At 39.0% G+C, this 24,421-nt stretch overlaps 2 protein-coding genes across 4 annotated transcripts in view; one reads left to right on the top strand and one right to left on the bottom strand.

Moving 5' to 3' along the window:
* The window catches only part of LOC148420611 (protein tweety homolog 3-like), a 97,612-nt gene that overhangs the window by 8,946 nt on the left and 64,245 nt on the right, over positions 1-24,421 (bottom strand). The gene's annotated exons all lie outside the window — the stretch shown is intronic.
* The window catches only part of LOC148420613 (beta-1,3-N-acetylglucosaminyltransferase lunatic fringe-like), a 40,969-nt gene that overhangs the window by 5,916 nt on the left and 10,632 nt on the right, over positions 1-24,421 (top strand). For 2 of the 3 annotated variants that reach the window (XM_088419236.1, XM_088419235.1), the window contains exons 2-9: positions 900-923; positions 7,215-7,263; positions 10,750-10,852; positions 11,084-11,237; positions 18,912-18,997; positions 19,055-19,214; positions 21,801-21,880; positions 23,228-23,956. In XM_088419236.1, coding sequence (XP_088275362.1) covers positions 900-923; positions 7,215-7,263; positions 10,750-10,852; positions 11,084-11,237; positions 18,912-18,997; positions 19,055-19,214; positions 21,801-21,880; positions 23,228-23,282 — 711 coding nt within the window. In that variant the 3' untranslated portion in view covers positions 23,283-23,956. The remainder of the gene's footprint in view (positions 1-899; positions 924-7,214; positions 7,264-10,749; positions 10,853-11,083; positions 11,238-18,911; positions 18,998-19,054; positions 19,215-21,800; positions 21,881-23,227; positions 23,957-24,421) is intronic. The other variant, XM_088419237.1, reaches the window with a different exon arrangement.

Here is a 24,421-nt window from a genome sequence, read left to right as displayed (position 1 = left end):
ATATATATATATGTGTATATATATATATGTGTATATATATGTGTATATATATATATATATATATATATATATATATATATGTGTATATATATATATATATATATATGTGTATATATATATGTGTATATATATGTGTATATATATATGTGTATATATATGTGTGTATATATATATATATATGTGTATATATATGTGTATATATATATATATATATATATATATATATATATATATATATGTGTATATATATGTGTATATATATACATAATATATATATATATATATATATATATATATATATATATATATGTGTATATATATATACATACATATATATATATATATATATATATATATATATATATATATATATACATACATATATATATATATATATATATATATATATATATATATATATATATATATATATATATATATACACATACATATATTACACTGGGCCCCTGGTTTATGAGATTAATTCGCTCTGCGTTTGGGATTGTGACGTGAATTCGCTGTATGACAGGCAATCCAAACCTATATTAATTAGCCAATATTGTATTTTTTTTAAACTTTTGATCCTTTTTAGTTTGTTTGTTTCATTTTGAAAACCCACCAGGTTTTTGCAAAAGGCCTGCCCTCTTAGCTGCAGACTACAGGTGTGCATAAAGTTTTTATTGAATGCTTCAAAACACCCTCATACAGTGTTCCCTCTAAGCTGCGCGCGTGCGCAACTGCACACTGCTCGCACGTTCTCAACGCACAAGAAAAGCTATGCTGCACATAAAACAAAATACAATATAAACGTATTCAACAATATCTATAAATTAGACCTCATCATACCTAATTAATTAGACCAATAATATTGTTTTCTGTTCTATTTTGCATCGTGACAGCGAGTGACAAGTCTCCAGCCAATGGTAAGTTTCATTTACACTATTCATCCAATCAAATGCTTTGACAGAAACGTTCCCTGCAAATACACACCGTGCAGGTTAGCTAGCTAATGTAGCGTGTGCATGCGTGAGGTGTCCCACAGCTCTCTGTGCACTGAGAAGAAAACGCAGAACAAGATACTCCTTTGGGAACGGAACAGCCACCTCTCTTCATTTAACAACTCCCTCCAAAAAGTGTTTCCCCCTCGTCTCCTCCTTTGACGTCATCACACTCGAACATCTCCCTACCATACAGCAGTTACATGTGTACCCCTTCACAGGAAGAAATGTCCCCATTCCCACACATTTACAAAACAAGAGGGAAACATGAGAGAAAGAAAAAAAACATGCGATCACAAATGAGAACACTTGAGGGATCAAAAAAAAAACCAAAACGTGAATACCCCACCAACAATCCAACAAGCATACACAACTTCTAAATCATTTCATTTTTTTTTCCCCAGTTCACTTAGCCATATGAATGCGTATGTTCGAGCGTGAATGTGTGTGTGAGCAGGGGCGTTAAAATTATTAACTCCGCAAAACATGGAACACTCACCCCTCTTTGAACTAGGCAGGAGGTCGCGAAGGCCTGCCCACTCGAGATGTAATAATGGTGTCATGAATCGGGACACTTGAACCTGACCCCAGTGACGTTCTGTTGTCCATGTCATCACCAGAGAGGCCCCTGCTTGTAAGGCTGTCCAATGCAAGAGCCCCGTCCAGCCGGGCGTGAGGCAGGGAAGGAGAGAGAGAGTCTTCCCTCACTCCCTCCAAGGGAAAAACAACTGGCAAAGTATAACGGCCCAAGCTTTTGTAGAGAGGAGACCCCCTCAAAAGGGCTACTTATCTGATAAGTGTCCCCAATTTCATCCTCCCTGTCCATGTGTCGCCTCAACACATAAGGGCCTTTCCAATGCGGGGCCAACTTCCGACAGCTTTCAGTGGGGTCACTCAGCCGGACAAGATCGCCAACATTATATGGACTGTGTCTCACTTTGGCGTTGTAGAAGGTCTTTTGTTTCTTGCTGGCTACAGCGTTATTGTTTTTAGTTTGGGAGGAGGGAATCTGCAAAATCTATCGAGGGTCCATTCTCAGGCATCTTGTGCACTCCTGAGCCTAGTAGGACATCAACAGGTGTCCGGGCCTCCCTGACATGAGTAAGGAAATAGGGTGTGAAACCGGAGCTGGATTGTACACTGGTATTGTATGCAAAAGCAAATTATGAAAGTAAAGAGTCCCACACCCCCTCACATGACAAGAGCATTTTAGCCAACTGATCAATAGGCGTTCAGTTGAACCTCTCCACCAAATCATCTGATTTCGGTATGTATGGAGTGGTGTGAGTCTTTTTAACGCCACAAATGCCTCACCACGTCGGACTCGAATTGTCTCCCCGTATCCGTGTGAAGAGTCTCCATCACGCCATGTTTCAAAACATAATTCTGGAACAGACATTCTCGACAGTTGTAGCCTTTTGATCACAAACCGCATACAGATTGACAAACTCAGTAAAATAGTCTTACACCACCAGAACATACTGATTGCCCTTGGATGTGAGTGGAAACTCCAGTATGTCTGCGGCGACTTGTTGGAAAGGTCTCTCCACCTGCGATGGGCTCATTGGGGCACGGTTTTGTGGAACAGGGGACTTCCTCCATCGACACGCATAGCTCTTGTCACACCAGGCCCAGATATCACTATGCATGGTAGGCTAATAAATAACACATGCTCCGAGCACGTGCCAAAACTCGGTCGTAGGCAAGGTGAGCTGTCAGCGGCGTGCCATGAAGTTGTGACAACCTCCGGCATCAGTAAAGCTGGGACAAGCACCTGTGTTGTTGGGCCAAAATCAGACAACTGGACCACCCTACACACTAGTCCATCGACCAAAAACAATCAATCAATCAATCAATCAAATTTTATTTATATAGCCCTGAATCACCGAAGTCTCAAAGGGCTTCACAGATGAAAAGAGGTCGTCATGACCCTAGGGGTTGGCTGTATTTGTGTTGTTTTGCCTTCATCTGCTGGCGTTTTTAGGTAATTGCACTTATTTACTATTGCCGTCTAACTGCTACCATGCAACGCGTGACTACAATGCTGGTTTGCTATTGGTCGGCATCCGCTCATGGAGATGGTGGTCTGCTATTGGTCGGCCTCACTTGTTTGAAAATGGCGGAACGGTAAAGCTTTGTTCGAGTGTGAGTCGTTACAAAACCATGTTTATAGTGCATTTTACTGGTTATTCAAAGTTGAAAGGGTTAGCCATGGGTCCCAAGATTGCTAGTGATGTTAAAGAGAGGAGTAAGAAGATGATTTATATGGAAAAAAATTCTGGAGATAATCAATAAATATGAAACTAGCCTCGCCTAGGCTACCCTTACTAGGGAATATAGGCATAACAAACACCACTCAAAGTTAAATAAATCCTTTCTATATTTTTTATTTATGATATTTTCTGATTGTATCCATGTATGTTATATATACATAGCACTTACTATACTATTTTGTTCCCAATTTTTAATATGTATGTACAATTTTGATGTTTTTACCAGGGGTTCTAAACACATTAGCTATTTAACATAGGTTTGGTTTGCCCACCATATGGTGAATTCGCCTTATGAGCCAACCGCGGAACGGATTAATCTCGTAACATGGGGCCCACTGTACAGGTATATATATACACTTGTCCTCAAAATGATTCATACCATTGTGAATTTTAAGTTTTTTTGTGTGTCTGTGACAAACTGACTTTTTTTCTTAGTTTCTTTGTTTGTTGTATGTGACCGACAAACAAATGAATGAAAACAATACATTATTCAAGAAATTTTGAATTTCAATGTGACATTATTGATAGATTTCTATAAAGTGTTATGTTCAAACTATTCATATCCCTGTCAATATCTCAACAAAAATGTCCCAAATGTGTACATTTTGATGCTAAATGTTATTTCAAGATATGAATAAAAGCATGTTATAAAGGAAATGTTGAAAAAAAGAATAAAAATTTATTTTAAAAGAGTGTGAATGGAAAAAAAGGTCTCCTAGTCATACTGGCTTCTGTACATCATTGTCAAGAAGAAAGAACTGTGGGAGGACCTGTGTTAGAATCTTGTGTGTGTCCACAGCAATAGAAAGGGTTACTAGACCATTTCCAAGCAGTTTGGTATTCCTGTGGCAACCGTACAGAGCATCAATAAACAACTACATGAGGTTCAATACTGTTAAAAACCTTGCTGGGCGTGGCAAGAAGTGTAAGGTGTCACTCAAACCTGCCAGGAAAGTATGCTGAGAGGTTAACTTTAACCCTCAGACCCCAACTATGGCCCTAATAGAAACACTTGAGCAGACAGGGATGACTGACTCAAGGTCTAGCATTGAGTGGCCTGGGAAGACAACCCTGTTAAAGAAAAAGCATGATGGCTTGCCTGGCTTTTGCCAGAGGTCACCTACTGCATGACTCTAGATTTTAGTCAACCATCCTATGGTCTGGTAAGGCAAAGTTAGAATTATTTGGGCCTATGAATGTTTAGTGAGTCTGGAGAAAAAAAGTGACGCTTATGAGCCAAAGAACACTATCTCTACTAACAGGCATGGTAGTGACAACATAGTTTGATGGGAACACTTCTCCTCCAGTGGCACGGGGAACCTTGTCAAGGTTGATGAACTTTTAAAGGAAGGAGGATTACATGGGAATCCTTCACGAAAACCTGAAAGAGTCTGCTGAGAAACTCCAGCTCAGCCACAACTGGATGGCCCAGGACAATTATCCGAAACAAACTGCCAAGGTAGGGGCGAAATGATGTGAATGTATTCAAAGGATGTATTAAAAGAGTCCTGACCTGAATCCGATCAAAAATTGAGGTGAAACTTGAAGATGAGAAAGGTGGCTTGACCCACCTTGAGGCCTTTGCCTGGTAACATTGGGCCAATATTCTACAGGAGGAATGCAGACTGCTGGTTGACACATAGAGGAATGGTGTGCGGGTAGTAAAAAACTCCTTCTCACCCCGGCGGGATGGTATCCATGTCATCTTCAAACTTGGGTCCTCTACCAGAGTCCTGGGAGTTTTAGGGTTCTGCACAGTACATTGGATGTTCTTAGGACTGCACTCTTCTGGACTGGGGCTTCAGATGGTGTTCCTGGGATTTGCTGGAGCCACTCACCCAGTTTGGGGTTTACTAACCCTAAGTGCCCCCACTACCAGGGGGACCACGCAACGCTTGACCTTCTACATCCGTTCCAGCTGCTCTTTCAACCCTTGATACTTCTCAAGTTTCTCATGTTCCTTCTTCCTGATGTTCGCGTAAACTGGGATCACTACATTTATCACCACTACCCTCTTCTGTTCCTTGTCTACCACCACTATGTCTGGTTGGTTAGCCAGCACCTGTATGTCAGTCTGGAAGCTGGAGTCCCACAGCACCTTGGTCCTGTTGTTCTCAGCCACTTTCTGTGGTATGGCTCATCGGGATTTAGGTTCTTCTATTCCATGTTGGTTGCAGATGTTCCTGTATACTATCAGCCACTTGGTTTTGCCTCTCCATGTACGCTGATCCAGCTACCATCTTACGCCCCACTACTATGTGCTGGGCTGTCTCAGGGGCTTCTTTACATAGTCTTTTAATATGGTATTTATTGTGCATTGTAGTGCTTAATTCAAACTTTAATTGGTACACCATGGGTCCCAAGATTGCTCGTGATATTAAAGAGAGAAGTAAGATGATTTATATGGAAACAAAACTGGAGATAATCAAGAAATATGTACCAGTATGTACCAACTTTTAGAATGTATGTACAATTTTGATGTTTTATATATATATGTATGTACAGTGGGCCCCCGTGTTACGAACTTAATCCGTTCAGCGGCTACTCTCGTAACTTGAACTGCTCGTATGACGGGCAATCCAAACCTATGTTAATTAGTGAATGCGTGCAACGCGCGCAAAAACCTTAGGTAAAAACATCACAACCCGTAGACTGTACGCGTATTTTGGCATAAACCGACCGGAAAAACTTTCAGACAAACACTTGTTTGACGAACAAAACAACGCATTGTCGGAAGAGCGAGTGGCCGCTGCGTCTACACGCGCCGCCATCTTGTGACGTAATCATGCGTGCAACGGGTGCAAAAACCTTAGGTAAAAACATCACGACTTTATACACATATTAAAAATGAGTAACATAATCTACTGTACAGTTAAATTAAATAACATATACAAAGGAAAAATGACATTTACCTTTGGGGCGACGTGACTTGAGCTGGGTGGAGACAAGGGGAGCAGAGACCAACCCGCAGAATTAATTTATTCATTTTCTTAAACGGGAACTTTTCTCAAACTAGAACATATCACCGGCGATTTCCTTCTCTTTAATCCATAATAGAAGAAGCCTCTCAATTTTGTTGTCGATCGAGGTCCGTCCCCCGGCAAGGAAAGTCTTGCCCTGAGAAGATTGCCGAGCGGTTGCGTCCATACTCACGAGCAAGGTTAACTATGCGTGTGCCTCCTTCGTATTTTTTTATTATCTCCTGCTTGGTTTCTATTGTCATCATCCTCTTACTTCTTCCTTTACCGCCACTTGCAATTTTAGAAGTCATGTCTAACAGATAAAGTTTGCAAAGTCTTCACAACATTCCTTCCTTCCGTTTTTCACTCATTTTCTCTCCTTCCTTCCGTCCCGACCAGCTGTGCCATCAAGCTAGACAAAGGCGTTCGGCCAATAGCATATCGGCATTTATTGATTGACATGACGCAGGCCAATAGCATCTCCGTGACTGACTCCGTGACTGACACCGTGACTGGACAGTGACTGTGACATTGTAAGAGCAATAGCGTTCGACGTAGCCGTGATGAGCGTCAATTAGTTGACGTTGAAAAGCGAAAATAAATGTACGAACACAATGGCCGGCATGTCATATTGTTCCTAAGATGGAAGGTTTGTGCCTAAGTGGGGGACAAAATATTCTGCGGTCCACGCTCGTAAGTCGAAATGTTCGTAAAAGAGGGTGTTCGTAAACCGGGGGCCGACTGTAATATATATATATATATATATATATATATATATATATATATATATATAAAACCACAAATATCATTTTTGTTTTTTAATAGTTTATTTTTTTAGTAGAGACATATTAGATAAAATAATTGAGAATCACAAATATGAACACACACTCAACACACCCACCAAAGACACAAACATACAAATACAGAAAGGCAGATATAAATAAATAGAGTGGACTGAGGTTTTTGACTTTTTTTTTATGCAGACTTACGTGTTCACTGACAGGGAGGACACGTCGCTGAGGAAGCAGATGGGTAAGTTTACACACACTCACACACAAACACACCAGTTATGAGCACGAGGAAGCAGACTATTGCTGATTTTGTGTTTCCATAGCCAGCAGCAGACAGGAAGTGAAAGTCAGATGGCAGTTTTTTGTGGCCTGTGGCACTTTTTTTTTCCACAAACACTGTACACATGTAAGCAGGACAGTAAATAAGAATACAGTATTTTCCGCACTTTAAGGCGCAAGTGAAACAGTGAAAGAGAATAAGAATTTCATTGTGTGGTAAAACTATACATATGACAATAAAACTCTACTGCTGCGTTTACACTAAATGCGATCGATGCATAAAAGCGGACAGTTTTGTATTGTAATTGTATTTTTTAACTGTATAATGTATTTGTAATTCGCGCGACAGAGCGTGTAATTACGTGAGAAGTTAAAACATTTTAACTTTCGTCGCCCGCCGCATCGGGACAGCCAATCAGCTTCGGGAACTTTCAACGCCTCACATGGGGCAGGCATGAATCATGGCGGCGGGTTTGCAGTCACCCGAAGCTATACAACACGACCAGCTGAGCTTTCAGCTACACCCTTAGGTAACAACTACAAGCGTCATTCCAGCACCAATGCGGGAGAACGATGCATCTATGGTTATTTTATTGCATTATGTTGCCAAACAAATCACAACTATTTTTGTTCGTTTTCAACAAGTTTGTTATTATTTTTATTTTTTAAAATCTTGAGCAATAAGTGTTTTAGACATGACAGTGTAATGTATATTGCTGTCATGTTTGGTTCGGTTTTGTTGTTTTTTGGGTCGTGTGGGGTTTTGTTCATTTTCTTAGGTGCATGTTAGTTTCCCTTGCGGCTGCATTCCTGTCTGTGTCTTGTTAGCCTAATCTTGTCCACCTGCCTGTTTACCTGCCCTCCGTGTCGCCCAATCAGCCCCCCCCCCCCCCCCCCTTAAGATTTTAAGCCCAAGCCCGACCCGACCTGAATTTCGGGCCAGGTCGGGCCCAAAATGTCATTCATTACATTTGGGTCAGGTCGGGCTGGGCTTCTATCTCGCTGACTTTTTTTGCAATAAATATTTGTTTATAAAAATGTATCCTAAAACGATGTGTGGAATGTGGATACTAAACTAAGGTATTGTCGCGTGAATTAACCAGACCTGGGTTTCACCTCATCGGCTTTATTGCTGGTTCTCGGAACGGTACGGCAGTAGCAAAAGCTAACATAAACACCGCTGCGCACGACTCTCTCTCTGACGTCGTTCCGTAGCCCAGACGCTCACTACGGTGGCTTATAGGAACATCCATATGAGAGTAAGCCATCTCACAACAGGAATACTTGTTATAAAATTAATAATTTGGTTAAAACAGAGAAGGCGTTGTAAGTTAATTGTTATCTAACTACTATACGAGCAGCAGAGCCAGAGCGTGCTCTGCACACGTGAACGCCGCCCTCTTAATAATCTTAATACTGTATATCTTCTCCCTTTTATTTGATTTGCATTATTCTATTTAAAGCCTAGTGGGCTGCAGTATTTCTCCATGTAATTAAGCAAGTGCGCACCAATGACGGACGGGATTAAAATTTTCCCCGTCAACTCTTAAAAAAATCCATCAATGATGGAAAATTATTGGTTAATGTAACCTCTGCAGACACATAAAAGATGTAAATGTTTATACAGTCTTGTTAAACTTAGAGTTTGTTACAAAAGGCTTTAATTTGGTCTCATAAATCACCTCCTCCTCCTCCCAAGTCCTCACAAATAAAATATGAAATTTCGGACTTGGGCCTGCAAATCAAGTTAATTGGTCGGCCTCGGGCCGGGTCGGGCTTTAATACCGTGGGCCTGGATCGGGTCGGGCTGGATTTTTTAGGCCCGATCTTACCTCTACCCCTTACTGATTTCCGTAAGTTCATTTCAGTTTTGGTTATACTTTGTATGGATTTGCTTCAGTTATTCTTTTTCTCACTTTGTTATTAAACCTTAATTTTTTTGAGCCACAACCTCCCAGCCTTCCAGCCATTTTGGGTCCCCTTCCCACACACTCCTCCACTTGCCATGCCCCGTCAATTGCACTTGTCACCATGGTAATAAACTAGCCCCAGCTACCGTAACAGTAGTAGCACGGGGCCCAGTGAAATGTGTCTAGTGACACAGCTGCTTGTAAAGGAAGTCAGAAAATCCTTCAAAATAAAATATGGGCTATCAAGTAAAGTGTGAAATGCACAGCATTGGGACGATTTTATTTTGAAGTTACTGCCGGAAGCTTAGGCGTGACAACAATCTAGTTGTCATCTACTTGATCGTCATTAGTTTATGCCATCAATCTCATGATGTGAGCAGTATTTACTGAACAAAGTTATGTTCTTATTTTCTCAATTTATGTTCTTTTTCCCGCGAGATCTAAACAAACTTGGTGGGTGAAGTTTTCAAATGTTCGTAAGACGTCAAGTTTTGTTGAATTAAACAGTACATTGGATGATGATTAATTTTGATGTCAAAAAATGATGCGTCCAGAACGCACATTGATTTGAAATTATGTGTCCCCCGTTCAAACTTATATACACCAATGAGGGGCAGGAGTTGTAATCAACTCCCGCCCCAATCCCTGCTTGTTATGCAGAGAAGGACGTGCCTGTGTCACTCATGAAACAAACACGCTGTTGGATAGACCCATGGGAGAGGAGCAAAGACGTTCACCAGACTGTTGGAAATCTCTTACCTAGATTTCTTTAATAATAAAATGGTATTTCAAGTGTAAACTCTCATTGTTATTATGTTTGTCTATCTATAGCTTTCACTCTAATCAGACTTCCGGCTGCCGCTAATATGAGCACAGAGCGCAGCAACACTGCAAGCTAATGTTTCGGCTTATTTGAGAAGCTAAAACCTGTCTCCATTAGTTCTAGTTTTCGTTGTTAGACGGGCAGCCAACTGTGGAATCGAATGCTTAAGACAACGTTACAAAACTAACAACTTATTTCGTAAACTAACACTATAAGCTAATGCTAGAGATCATCTTGGAAGCTAACATACAGGCATTTTCCAAAACACTTAACCTCACTTAAGTCACAAGTATACCAACATTGAATACTAATATTCAGAGGGAACACTAGAAGCTAATAAATATGAATGTCAGAAACTAGCATAGGTAGCTCAAATATTAGCAGTGATGTAAGGGCCTAATTTCCAAATCCAACACTGGTGGAAACACTGAAAACTAACATTGAAGCCACATTGGAAGGTAACATTAACGCTAATATTGTTGAGACTAAAATGGGAAGATAAGAATAAAACTTCCAAATTCAAGGTAACATAAGTACGAAAACTAAATTTTTGAGTATGTTAGTAATGCCATTACTATCTAGCAATTGCCACTCGGCAGTTAGCAGCAGCGTAATAGAAGATTCCAATGTACTGTATACTCATTGTCCTGAAACATCTTTTTTTTTCCCCAAATGACTAATTATGAAGATGTTGTTTTGTTATTCTGATCAAAAGGTGTTCACCTTATCAACACCAACTGCTCGGCAGCTCACAGCCGGCAAGCGCTCTCCTGCAAAATGTCCGCAGAGTACAACGCCTTCCTCTGCTCCCACAGAAAGTATGTTCGTGTCGTGAAAGCGCTAACGGCTAGTGCATGAGCACACTTCGCTATTGTGCTAACAGATGATGTGTCGTAAATATTATAACATATTTTAATAAATCATCATTATCCAGCAATATTTCAACAGCATCATTAGAACTAAGCTAACTGTTAATGTAGCATGACATAACTTGTAAACATAATTACGTTAATGTTGCTCATGTTAATTGCTAACCTGTGTGGTTGTAGATGGTTTTGTCACATGGATGACGACAACTACCTGAACATGGGCGCCCTCTTGAGGCTATTGTCTCAATACAGCCATGCGAAGGATGTCTACATTGGGCGGCCCAGTCTGGAGCACCCCCTAGGGGCCATCGAGACACTCCCCAATACTAAAACGGTACAGTGCTAGCAAATCTTAACACTTTCACACTAGCATACCATATTTGTGGTATATTAGGAGCGAGTGCATTTACGACATATAAGAAGGGAACATATTTACAACCACTTCACCTGTGAACATATCTCTGATTTCAGGAATTAGCATTAGCACTTTTGTGACTATTTAGCATAGATATCGTTATTTTGTAAGTACGTTGGCGCTTATCATATCAATGACACATATGCCGGCTTTGTCCAGAAAAAGGGGTGAGACACCAAGGTTCTTCGTACTGATGTTTTACTGAGTGCACTTGTTTGCAACAGTTCACACTGTAGAACTGACACATACAAAAGAAATGTCAGCTACGGACAACATAATATGTATTTAAACATAAACCAAACTCATACATACCACTTTGGGCTGCTAAAGATAGACAAAGCTGGAAACACTTTACGTCTTCAATGAATATGCGCGTGCCGTCGCATCTGACTTGATGACAGCAGCGTTAATGATTTTCCCGGAAGCCCCTTTCGCAACCCTAAATAAACTCTGCTAGCTGATTGAAAAGCATCCATAAACTAGAATATGTGCAATTCCTGAAGAAATTGCGTGTGAAGGTGAAACACCTGAAGGGAGAGTTGTTAAATGATGTGGAATGGCGAGAATTGGGGGAATCAATTAAAGTTAGAACAGTCGGAATCGGATGAAGAATGGCAAGGATATAAGGGAAAAACTGAAAAAGTGGAATCGTGGGAAAATTTTGAATTCTGGGAAGATAAAAATGGATACTCCCATGGAATGCCGGGTCTTGGGGGAATCGAAAGAAAAACTGAAAAAGTGGAATTGTGGGTAAATTTTGAATTGTGGGTAAAAATGGAATGGCGGGCATCGGAGGAATCAATTAAAATTGGAACTGATTTTGGGAAAAAAATGGATGGGCGGGCATTAGGGCAATTGATTAAAGTTGGAAAGGTAGGAATCGGATGAAGAATGGCAAAGATATAAGGGAAAAAGTAAAAAAGTGGAATTGTGGGTAATTGTTGAATTGTGGGTGAAAATGGATGGGCGGGCATTGGGGGAATTGATTAAAGTAGGAACGGTCGAAATCGGATGAAGAATGGCAAAGATATAAGTGAAGAAGTGAAAAAAAGGAATTGTGGGTAAATTTTTAATTCTGGGAAGAACAAATTGGATACCACCATGGAATGGCGGGACTTGGGTGAATCGATTAAAGTTGGAACGGTAGGAATCGGATGAGGATTGGCAAAGATATGAGGAAAAAACTGAAAAAGTGGAATTGTGGGTAATTTTTTAATTGTGGGTTAAAATGCATTGGCGGGCATTGGGGGAATCGATTAAAGTTGGAACGGTGGTAATTGGAGCAGGAATGGCAAAGATACAAGGGAAAAACTGAAAAAATGGAATTGTGGGTAAATTTTTAATTCTGGGAAGAAGAAAGTGGATACCATCATGGAATGGCGGGACTTAGGGGAATCGATTAAAGTTGGAACGGTAGGAATCGGATGAAGGATGGCAAAGATATAAGGGAAAAACTGAAAAAGTGGAATTGTGGGTAATTTTTGATTAGTGGGTAAAAATGGAATAGTGGGCATTGGGGGAATCGATTAAAATTGGAACGGTCGGAATCAGATGAAGACTGGCATAGACAGAAGGGAAAAACTGAATGAGATGTCTGATCAGACATCCAAGATGGCCGCCCCTGAGGGTTGATGGGAAATAGAGTCTCAGTGTATGTGGGCAAGTGTCCAAGATGGCCGCTTGACCACCCCATGGGAAACGGAGTACTTTGTCTACCTAAACAGTAGTCCACGAAGGCCAAACGCCCATACAATGAATGACCTCATTGAAAATGAATTGGTTCATTAAAGGTACAGTGTGTGGAATTGTGTTAAAACTTTGAATCCTGGTAAGAGGTAAATGAATACACCAATGAATTGGCGGGGATGAATGGAATCGATTAAAGTTGGAACGGTGGAATCAGATGAAGAATGGCAAAGACAGAAGGTTACAATGTTTTGGCAAGAACAATTAACTGAGGAATTATGGGTAAAAAATGGGAAAAACTTGACATTTTTGGTGCGAGGCTGTTCTTGGCAATCTAACCCATAATGGAAAACACCTAAATTTGGAACGCTAAGTATAGGTCGGACGCAAATGGAGATAACACAAGAGGAAACATCAAAAATCTGATTTTTCGCGAGTTTTAGGGGGCTATTACTTATGCAAAACAGATGCATTGTGGGTAAATGACACCCTGAGGTCATAGGCAGGGTCAAGATGAAAGGTTAAACGCTGAATCGGCCTGAATCAGACAAACACCTGTAGTCATTAAAATGAAAAAAATAAATTTTCTTATTTTGTAAAATATCACAAAATTTCAAAAAGTGAGAAAAAAGTACACTTAAAGTTCAAATTCTGAATTTTGAGGGATTATTTTTAATAGTTTGGATGTTCAACATTAGGAGAGTGTTTTTTTTATTGTTCTGATTAAACCAAGATGGCCACCATCCTTGGTGGAAGTTGGGCTGAGCGCTCATGAGATGTCTGATCAGATGTCCAAGATGGCCGCCCCTGAGGGTTGATGGGAAATGGAGTCTCAGTGTATGTGGGCAAGTGTCCAAGATGGCCGCTTGACGACCCCATGGGAAATGGAGTACTTTGTCTACCTGAACAGTAGTCCACGAAGGCCAAACGCTCACACAATGATTGACCTCATTGAAAATGAATTGGTTCTTTAAAGGTACAGTGTGTGGAATTGTGGGAAAATTGTGAATTCTGGGAAGAGGAAAATGGATACATGAATGGAATGGCGGGCATTGGGGAAATGGATTAAAGTTGGAACGGTCGGAATTGGATGAAGAATGGCAAAGATAGAAGGGAAAAACTGAAAAGGTGGAATTGTGGGTAATTTTTTCATCATGGGAGGAGGAAAGGGGATACACAAATGGAATGGTGGGAATTGGGGGAATCCATTAAAGTTGGAACGGTGGGAATCGGAGCTGGAATGGCCAAGATAGAAGGTTACAAAGTTTTGGTGAGGAAAATGGGAATGAGGAATTATGGGTAAAAATATGAAAATAGTTATGAATTACTGGAAGGTGTGAATATGAGTCGTATTGTAATTGGGGAATTAACTGATTAATGTGAGTGTGAAGTGGAGAAGCTTCAATTAAAAAATATTAAATCCGCCACTGTGAATGAATTTTGAATTGTTATTCATGAAAAATATGGAATTATGGGAAAATAATGAAAATTATTAACTGTTACAATAGTGGGAATGAGCCATAAGGCGAAATGTATGAGTTAAATGTTATGAATATGAAATAGGAAAGCTCAAAATGTGAAATGTTTAATCTCCCATTGGGAATGAATGGGAAGCCCTCCCATTGGAAATGAATTATGAATATTTAAAGATGGAAAAATATGGAATTATGGGAAAATATTAAAATGTATTAATTACTGGAATGATGGGAAGGATCCCTAAGACGAGATGTATGAGTTAAATATTGAAAATATTAAAAGGGAAAGCTGTAATAATGAAACGAAAAATGACCCAATGTAAGTCAATGGAACTTTTTGGGGTGGAAAACCGGGAATTCTGGGAAAACTGAATATTTGGAATGTGAAAAATGGAAACCCCTCATTCCCGATTAGGTGGAATAACATGAAAGTGGAACGGGGTGAATTAAATAAACTGGGAATGAGTTGAAACGTGCCGAAAAACAGGGCGGAATAATAATAACTAGAAAATGTGCAATTTCTGAAGAAATTGCGTGTGAAGGTGAAACCGTTGAAGGTTTGGGAGTTGAAAAGTGGAATTATGTGGAACGATTGAATGGTGTGAATCTGTGAAGAAATATGAATACAAAGTTGAAAAACTGAAAAAAAGTTGAACTGTGGAATTTGAAGATGCATGAAAAACTGAAAAAAGTTGAACTGTAGAATGATGTGAATCTGTGAAAAATTATGAATCCTACAAAGTTGAAAAACTGAGAAACTGAAAAAAAACGAATGTTTGAATCATAAAAAAGTGTGGATGATCCGAAGTAAAAGCAGAAGAGAAAATACAAAGTTTTTCAACTTTGTATTATTCACATTTCTTCACTGTTTCACATCGATCCACAATCCACCTCATTCAATCCACCTCATTCAAATGATTAGCTCATTATCAGGAGTTTAAAAATGATCCCTAATCAAACTTTTTCAGTTTTTTTACTGCTTGAAATATGAATAATACAAAGTTGAAAAACTGAAAAAAACTGAACGTATGAATCAAGCTGAGTTCACCAAGCCAGAAGCTGTACTAGGTGGAAGCAGAAGTGAGAGGTAATGAGACGTCTAAGAAAATATCCAAGACGGCCGCCTATGAGAGCAGATGGGAGTTGGAGTCTTCAGTGGTCTAAGATGGCCGCCCGATGGCATCATGGGAAATGGTGTACTTTGTGTAACTAAACTATAGGTGTCAAACTCCACTCCTCGAGGGCTTGTATCCTGCATGTTTTTGAATCACACCATTCACTTAACATTAGGCCATTTTTTACGGTAGAAAAACTTGAATTTTAGCTGAAAGTTTAACTGTGGTATAATGGTAATGTGAAGAAATATGAATAATACAAAGTTGAAAAATTGAAAAAAGTTGAACTGTGGAATGATGTGAATGTGTGAAAAAATATGAATAACACAAAGTTGGAAACTAAAAAAAAACGAATGTTTGAATTATAAAAAAAAGTGTGGATGATCCGAACTAAAAGCAGAAGAGAAAAAACAACTGTAAACGTGAAACGCGATTTGCCCCAACAGGGACACGGACATGTTGAAGATGACAACTCTAACACTGGGCCACTGGGGGGCGGTGTCAGACCACACTGTGAAAGCTTTAAATAAAGGGAATGAAGTATGTTTGAACGTGAATCTGTGAAGTATTACGAATAATACAAAGTTAAAAAAACTGAGAAAAGTTCAACTGTCGAATGAAAAGTAAGATGAAATGAAAGTAAGAACAGTTTGAAAAGGCTGAATTCTTTAAATATGAACAGTATAAAAAACGTGAATTGTAGGAAAACGATGAATAGTTGAACCTTGAAAAATACAAAAGCACGGCATGAACGGCATGAATTGGATTAACTGGGAAGGAGTTGAAAGCAAAAGAAAATACGGAATTAACTGAAAAAAAAAAACACTGAATGTGCGAAAAGACGCATCCTGGGATTGAACCCACGGACATGAAGTGCGAATGCGGTACACAAATCCCATGAGCCACGAGGACATAGGAAATGCCGAAACCGTTAAAGTTTAAAAATAAAGTACGAAGACCAGCCCATTCACTTAACATTAGGCCATTTTTACGGTACAAAAACTTAAATTGTAGGAAAACGATGAAAAGTTGAAACTTGAAAAATAGACCTGCACTAAACATTAATATGTGGAATGATATGAAGTTTGAACGGCATGAATTGGATGAACTGGGAAAGAGTTGAAACGAACCTAAACAACGGTGGGAATAAAAAAAAAAATAATAATAATAACAAAGGTGGAGAAAAACATAAGTGTGAAGGTTTCACCTTCACACAATAATAAAGGTGGAGAAAAACATAAGTGTGAAGGTTTCACCTTCACACAATAACTAGAAAATGTGCAATTTCTGAAGAAATTGCGTGTGAAGGTGAAACCGTTGAAGGGTTGGGAGTTGAAAAGTTAAATGATGTGGAACGATTTAATGGTGTGTATCTGTGAAGAAATATGAATACAAAATGAAAAACTGAAAAGAGTTGAACTGTGGAATTTGAAGATGAATGAAAAACTGAAAAAAGTTGAACTGTAGAATGATGTGAATCTGTGAAAAATTATGAATTCTAAAAAGTTGAAAAACTGAGAAACTGAAAAAAAACCGAATGTTTGAATCATAAAAAAGTGTGGATGATCCAAAGTAAAAGCAGAAGAGAAAATACAAAGTTTTTCAACTTTGTATTATTCACATTTCTTCACTGATTCACATCAATCCACAATCCACCTCATTCAATCCACCTCATTCAAATGATTAGCTCATTATCAGGAGTTTAAAAATGATCCCTAATCAAATTTTTTCAGTTTTTTTTACTGCTTTAAATATGAATAATACAGAGTTGAAAAACTGAAAAAAACTGAACGTATGAATCAAGTTAACCAAGCCAGATGCTGTACTTAGGTGGAAGCAGTAGTGAGAGGTAATGAGACGTGTAATAAAATATCCAAGATGGCCGCCCATGAGGGTGGATAGGAGTTGGAGTCTTCAGTGGTCTAAGATGGCCGCCCGATGGCATCATGGGAAATGGAGTACTTTGTGTAACTAAATTATAGGTGTCAAACTCCAGTCCTCGAGGGCTTGTATCCTGCATGTTTTTGAATCACGCCATTCACTTAACATTAGGCCATTTTTACAGTAGAAAAACTTGAATTGTAGCTGAAAGTTGAACTGTGGTATAATGTTAATGTGAAGAAATATGAATCATACAAAGTTGAAAAATTGAAAAAAGTTGAACTGTGGAATGATGTGAATGTGTGAAAAAAATATGAATAACAAAAAGTTGAAAACTGAAAAAAGAAAACCGAATGTTTGAATCATTAAAAAAGTGTGGATGATCCGAAGTAAAAGCAGAAGAGAAAAAACAACTGTAAATGTGAAGCGCGATTTGCCCGAACCAGGGTACAGATATGTTGAAGACGACAACTCTACCACTGAGCCACGTCATCCCACACTGTGAAAGCTTTAAATAAAGAGAATGAAGTATGTTTGAACGTGAATCTGTGAAGAACTACGAATAATAAAAAGTTAAACTGAAAAAAGTTGAACTGTGGATGAAAAGTAAGATGAAATGAAAGTAAGAACAGTTTGAAAAGGCTAAATACTTTAAATATGAATAGTATAAAAAAAAACGTGAATTGTAGGAAAACGATGAATAGTTGAACCTTGAAAAATACAAAAGCACTCCACATGAATTTGTGTAATGATATGAAGTTTGAACGGCATGAATTGGATGAACTAGGAAGGAGTTGAAACCAAAAGAAAATACGAAATTAACTGGAAAAAAAAACACTGAATGTGCGAAAGGACGCAACTTGGGATTGAACCCACGAACATGTAGTGGGAATACGGCAACACTACCCATGAGGCACGGGGGACACAGGAAAGGCGGAAACCGGTTTTACCTTCACACAATAATAATAAAGTCAATAACATAACATAACATAATAATAAAGTCAAGGAATAACATATGTGTGAAGGTTTCACCTTCACACAATTAACACTATCGCTCCGGTGGACTTAGAAATAATATGTAGCCATTTCAACCGAAATTCAAAATATAGAAATCGAACAGAACAAAATTAGGTTATGTTTCAATACAACATCGCCCTCTTCCGTCGAATGCACGGTATTTCTTTGCCAACCGCCACAACACATCTTACTTAAGGCTTGCTAGCAGGTAGCTCATTCGTAACATAATAGCAATTAGCATAGGTAGCATGGAAGAACTTTTTTTGGTGGGGGTTGCTGTAGGGACATTCAGCGGAGTTAGCACACACTTTGTGAATAGAGGATTGTTTTTCTTTATGGACATTTTGGACAATGCTATGACATGTTAGCATAGCATTTCAAAAGACGCTAACATGTGCGTTTGTGTGTGTGGTGTGCAGAGGAAGGTAGTTTTCTGGTTCGCCACAGGGGGCGCTGGATTCTGCCTGAGTCGTGGCCTCGCCATCAAGATGCGACCCTGGGCCAGGTACCACTTTTTCTCACCGTGGGGGTTACGATTCTCACCATAACTATCCCATTTTAGCGAGGGTGCCTTCTTGTCGACGGCTGAGCGCATCGGTCTGCCAGACGATTGCACCGTGGGCTACATTGTGGGGGCGTTTTTGGGCGTGGGCCTCACCCGCTCGCCGCTATTTCACTCGCACCTGGAGAGCCTGGCGCACTTGACGCACGTGCACCAACAGGTAACACACATATCAATAGTGACGGGGAAAAAAAAGCCTCATTAGCAAACCATTGTAGTCACAAATAGCATTTTCAGACATTTCAAAATTATTACATTTTAAAATCCAGACAATCAACAAACACTCAGGTACATTAATTTCCAGATACTTAAATCACTACTTAAGATACTACTTTAAATACTTAATCGATGCTTATATATCTGGGAGAAAAATAAGTAAATAAGTAAAAAAGTCCCTGGCATTTAATGTTAAACTGGCTGAGTTCATTGCTTTATTGTAAAGTACTGAATACTTTCACAGTGCTCCATTTTGCCTGCGTCCCAGACGCATATTTTTCAACGGGGGACACATACTTTCAAATTATTCTAATTATTTTTTTACATCAAAGTTAATCATCATCTCTTTTACTCAACAAAACTTGACGTCTTACAAACATTTTTGACAACTTCATCCGCCATGTTTGTTTTGATCCCGCGTTAACTAAGAAAAAAAAGAACACTGCTTTGTTAAATAAATGCTGCTCACACTATGTGCTTCACGGCGTAAGCTAATGATGATCAAGCAACTATATTGTTGTCACGACCATGCTTTGGGGAGTATCTTCAAAATAAAATTCCCTATGCTGTTCATTTCAACTTTTACTTGATAACCTATGTGTTTTATTTTGAAGCATTTTCTGACTTCCTTTACCAAATTTAACCAATAAAAACATTCACTTCAGAGCGCGCATGCCTCATACTACTTAATATAGTAACTCATTGCTACTGTATTCAGTCGACATAAAAATTGCGCACATGGCTAATCATATGGTCATTTATACACCTTTAGCTTCAGTTGGGGGGGGGGGGGGGGGGCAACGGCAGAAGATGGGAATCACTAGAAGAAGTTGGTAAGTTTATTATTCTGATGACTTTAAGTGTGATTCCCATATGGATATCACAAAGTTATTCGCCCGCAGCAGCGAGGAATGATGGGGGTAAATGAAGTCTTAGCTAGCTAGGCAACATAAGTCTGTCTTAAGTTCATTTTAAGTTAGCTAACGTTATTTATTGTGTCAAGACAAACAGTCATTTGCTGTATGAGCTGTTTGGGGAATTCGCATTACTATAGTAATTCATTGCTACTGCATTAACTCCCCGTAAACGATACACACACGGCTAATTAATATTAGATTTTTTTGAAAGAAAATGAAGCCTAAGCCTACTTTAGAACCATGCACATAAGCTTTAGTCATGCAAACATGTGGGAAACATTGCCTCTTGGTGGTAGGATGACAAAGTGCTTGATTCGACATGTACTGTACGTAAGGTAGACAGCTTTTTAAATGTTAATATCGCAGTGGATCAGTGTAATAATGGCAGCCATAATTGTGATCGCGATTAAAACTCGATTAATTGTGCAGCCCTAGCTTGTGTTAGTTGACAGATACAGCAACTGAATCAGTGGTGTCAAAAATACGGTGCATGTCCTAGCCCGCAAATGGGTTTTAAACGACCCACGAGATAAATCTGTGAAGTACAAAAAAATAGCCGAATTTTACATCAATAAAAACCTTGAAATGTTTTATAATTAAAAGTAATGTTAATATTTTATGATTAATAGTGATGTTGTACTTGTTTTATTTTGGACAGTATTAAAAACGAATAATAAAATGGAAGTTTTTGTTTCAAAGTTAAATAAATGTATACCATGATTTTATTGGTCCGACATACTAGGGAAAGCATGTTCCTTCATTCAGCCTGCAAGCTTAAACGAGTTTGACACTCCTGGTGGAGTGGTTCTGAAAAGGTCTACCTTCAGGAGGAAAAACATTTTTCCTTGTAATCTAGTTGTGGGCCATATACATATTGTATATTTACCTTGGCATTTGTTAATATCTGTTGTTGGGTTTTGCTCACATTTTGTAAAATGCAGTTCAAACCTGGGACTTAGTTTGTCATTTTTACTGCACACTTTTTGTGACCCTTTTGTAACCCTAACCCTAACCCTCCAAACATTCCTGCAGGGGCCCATACATTTTTAGTATTGCGAGTCCTGTATGGAGTAAGATCGCTGTCAAAAAGGCATATCCGTGTTTTTAAATAGACATGTACGTGTTTTCAGATTTGTATTTGCGCTGTCAAATTTGTTTCCGTGTTTTACCACTCGTATGACTACGACTCTCGCGTGACATGTGCGAGAATCTCTTCTTTGGATGCACGAATCTTCCTTTACACACATGGATCTGCATTTAGGGTTTGAGGGCAGCATGGCCGGGTGGTAGAGTGGTCGTCTCGCAGCTGAGAGGCTGTAGTTTCGATGCCTTGACCAGCAAGACACTGAACCCCCAGTTGCTCCTTATGCTGCGTCATCAGTCGGTAAATGATAAGTTAAAGCACTTTGAGTACCCAAGGAAAAAAAAAAAGTGGTATATAAGTGAAAGTCCAGAAAAAATTGTGAAAAATAAGCCAAATATTGAAAATGGTTATCCGCTAGTGAAATTTGTGTGCGTGTGTGTTTTTTTTTTTTTTTTTTTAACCTGATATTGTTTTTAGGGTCAGTCGGTACCGGGCAGCACTAATATGTTGATGTTGATGTTTTGATCAGGTGACTCTTAGCTACAACAAACAGCAGAGAAACTTCATCAATCTCAAAGGACCATTTTCAATACAAGAAGATCCAACAAGGTAACATTTATGTATAGTTTTAAAAGCTTTGGTTTTTGGTTGTGTTGAAATTGTTGAAACAACATTTAAGGATTTTGAATTATGATGTGACATGGTGTGTTCTTGGCTTCTAGCGCCACCTTGGAGGGTGAGCTTGTTTGTTACTAAAGCATTGTTAGTTAGTTAGTTAGTTAGTTAGTTAGTTAGCTAGTTAGTTCTGCTTTGATTGGTGAGTTCGGCTAGCAACTGAGTGAGTCAGTGAGTATTTGGTTGACCACTTCTTAGTTAGCTTTTAGTTAGAAACTGAATAGTTCGCTGGATCGTTTAGCGACTTGGCAAGTAGGATTTTTTTTTTTCTTTTGTCAAAGTCAGGAAGTGCGTACTGTATTTTTTGGACTATAAGGCGCAACTTTTTCATCATGTTTTGAGCCCTGCCTACGGCTTGTATTCCAGTGCGGCTTATCCGTGGTTTTTTTTTTTTTTTTTTTTTTTTTTTTGGCTAACCACCAGCAAGCAAATGTGTGTATCTGTTCGGGGTGTCAATTTATGGAACAACTATCAAATAGAACTGAAAAGATGTGAATCAATGGCTGTGCTCAAAAAGAGTTAAAACAATATGTTAATAAAAATTATATATATGTCTAAATTTAATAAGAGAATGTATAAAACTTTAGGTAATTTTTATATAAAGTACACAGTATATGTAATTTTATTTATGTATTTATGATTGAATAATGAATAATGTAAAATGTGTTATGTTCACTAAAATAGGCTATCAAACAAAGGGAGACCAAAAAGATGCTATTAAAGTATTGATTTTGAACTGCTATTTAATAGATATTAACAGATATCCATCCATCCATTTTCTATAAATATGTTGGGACGAAACATGCACACATTTTCAGGCTGTTAAAGAGAGGACATGCTGTTGGCAGACAATTACAGAGAAATTAAATCACTTAAAAAAAATTATAAATTTCATACACCATCTTTTTGTGTAAAGATCTGATGGTATTGCCTGCGGCTTATAGTCTAGTGCGCCTTATCCGTGACAAAAATCATTTTTTGCTCAAATTTTGCTGCTGCAGCTTATACAACAGTGCACCTTATAGTCCAGAAAATTTGTGTTTGTTTTGTGAGTCTGCTAATGAATTAGCCGTATGACCTAGCTATTAGGTATGCTGGTTGCTAGGTCAGTAAAAGTTCCAAATGTGCCATTAAAAGTCAGAGACAAAACAAATTGTTCCCATTCAAATGCACATTTTGTTCCTGCCTGTCGTCCTTGTCTTAGTGTAAAACGGGCGCATTCCAGGCATCGTCACACTCACTTCCTCAATTTTCTCCTGTGTGCATGTGTGTGTCTTGTAGGTTCAAGTGTGTGCATTGTGTGTTGCATCCACAAACCCCCTGGTGCCAGCGCTGAATGCAGCCCACCCTGACAAAAAGACCAAAATTAAAGTGACCTTTTCCCGGGCCCGAATGAATTCCTTGATAAGAAGGCCAATTTTTAGGGGCCTCTATTTTTCCTCATTTCTCAGTTTGATGTAACGAGGCACATGATATTTCCATGTAGCCACTTAAAGCACTGAAACATGTTTGCTTGACAAAGGAGTATTGCGTTTTTAGAACCAAGCCACCCCCCAAATCAAACAATTGATCAAATCGGTGCTCGACCAAAAAATTCAAGTAGGTAATGCATCGGACCTCGAACAGATTTTCGGTTCTCGACTAGCCGACCCGAGCCGAGCCGAGCCGAGCCGACCCGAACGCGCTCCTCGGCCCTTCTCGGCCAGCGGGTAAGCGCCAGTTCAACTCAGACCGCCAGCGGAGTAAGACGTTTGTTCGAGTATTTCTTCCCGGATTTAAACTTTTTCGTGTTGCTCTAGCCCTTAATAATGGGTCCAAAGAAAGACAGTGATAAGGGGAAGGCAAAGAGGAAAACAATGAGGACCACTATTGAACCGAAGAAGGAAATTATAGCAAAATATGAACGCGGTGTACCTCGCGTCGCAGTTAGCTAGCGTCATCATGGAAGGAGTAACTCCCTCCCGTCCTCTCCACATCCATTCCTGTATGCCATCAACCACTCTCCAAAACGTAAGTAAATTATACAAAATGGTTTATAATGCTTTATTTATCTTTATCTTTATCTTTATCTTTATCTTTATCTTTATCATGTACTGCTTGAGCACATTTACTTGTGCACACATACTTTCCATTATTTCATATGGGAAAAATGGTTTCGGTGTTCGAACAAATCGGTGCTCGACCACCACCTCAGAACGGATTATGGTCGAGTACCGAGGTACCACTGTGTGTGTGTATATATATATATATATATATATATACACACACGTGTGTGTGTGTTCGTAAGGCAAATTGGCCGAATGGTGGGCAATCCAAATCTATTTTAAATAGCTAATGCGTTTAGAACCCCAGGTAAAAACATCCAAATTGTACATACATATTAAAATTGGGACCAAAATATTATAGTATAGTATATTTAACTTTAAATTAAGCAGTAAAATGCACTAAATATGGTTTTGTAACCACTCACAACCG

Source organism: Hippichthys cyanospilos, chromosome 7 (genome assembly GCF_059441005.1).
Source record: "Hippichthys cyanospilos isolate Australia breed blue-spotted pipefish chromosome 7, RoL_Hcya_1.0, whole genome shotgun sequence".
Classification (NCBI taxonomy): domain Eukaryota; kingdom Metazoa; phylum Chordata; class Actinopteri; order Syngnathiformes; family Syngnathidae; genus Hippichthys; species Hippichthys cyanospilos.
The sequence above is the reverse complement of the archived record's forward strand: the minus strand, read 5'-3'. Positions and strand labels throughout refer to the sequence as shown.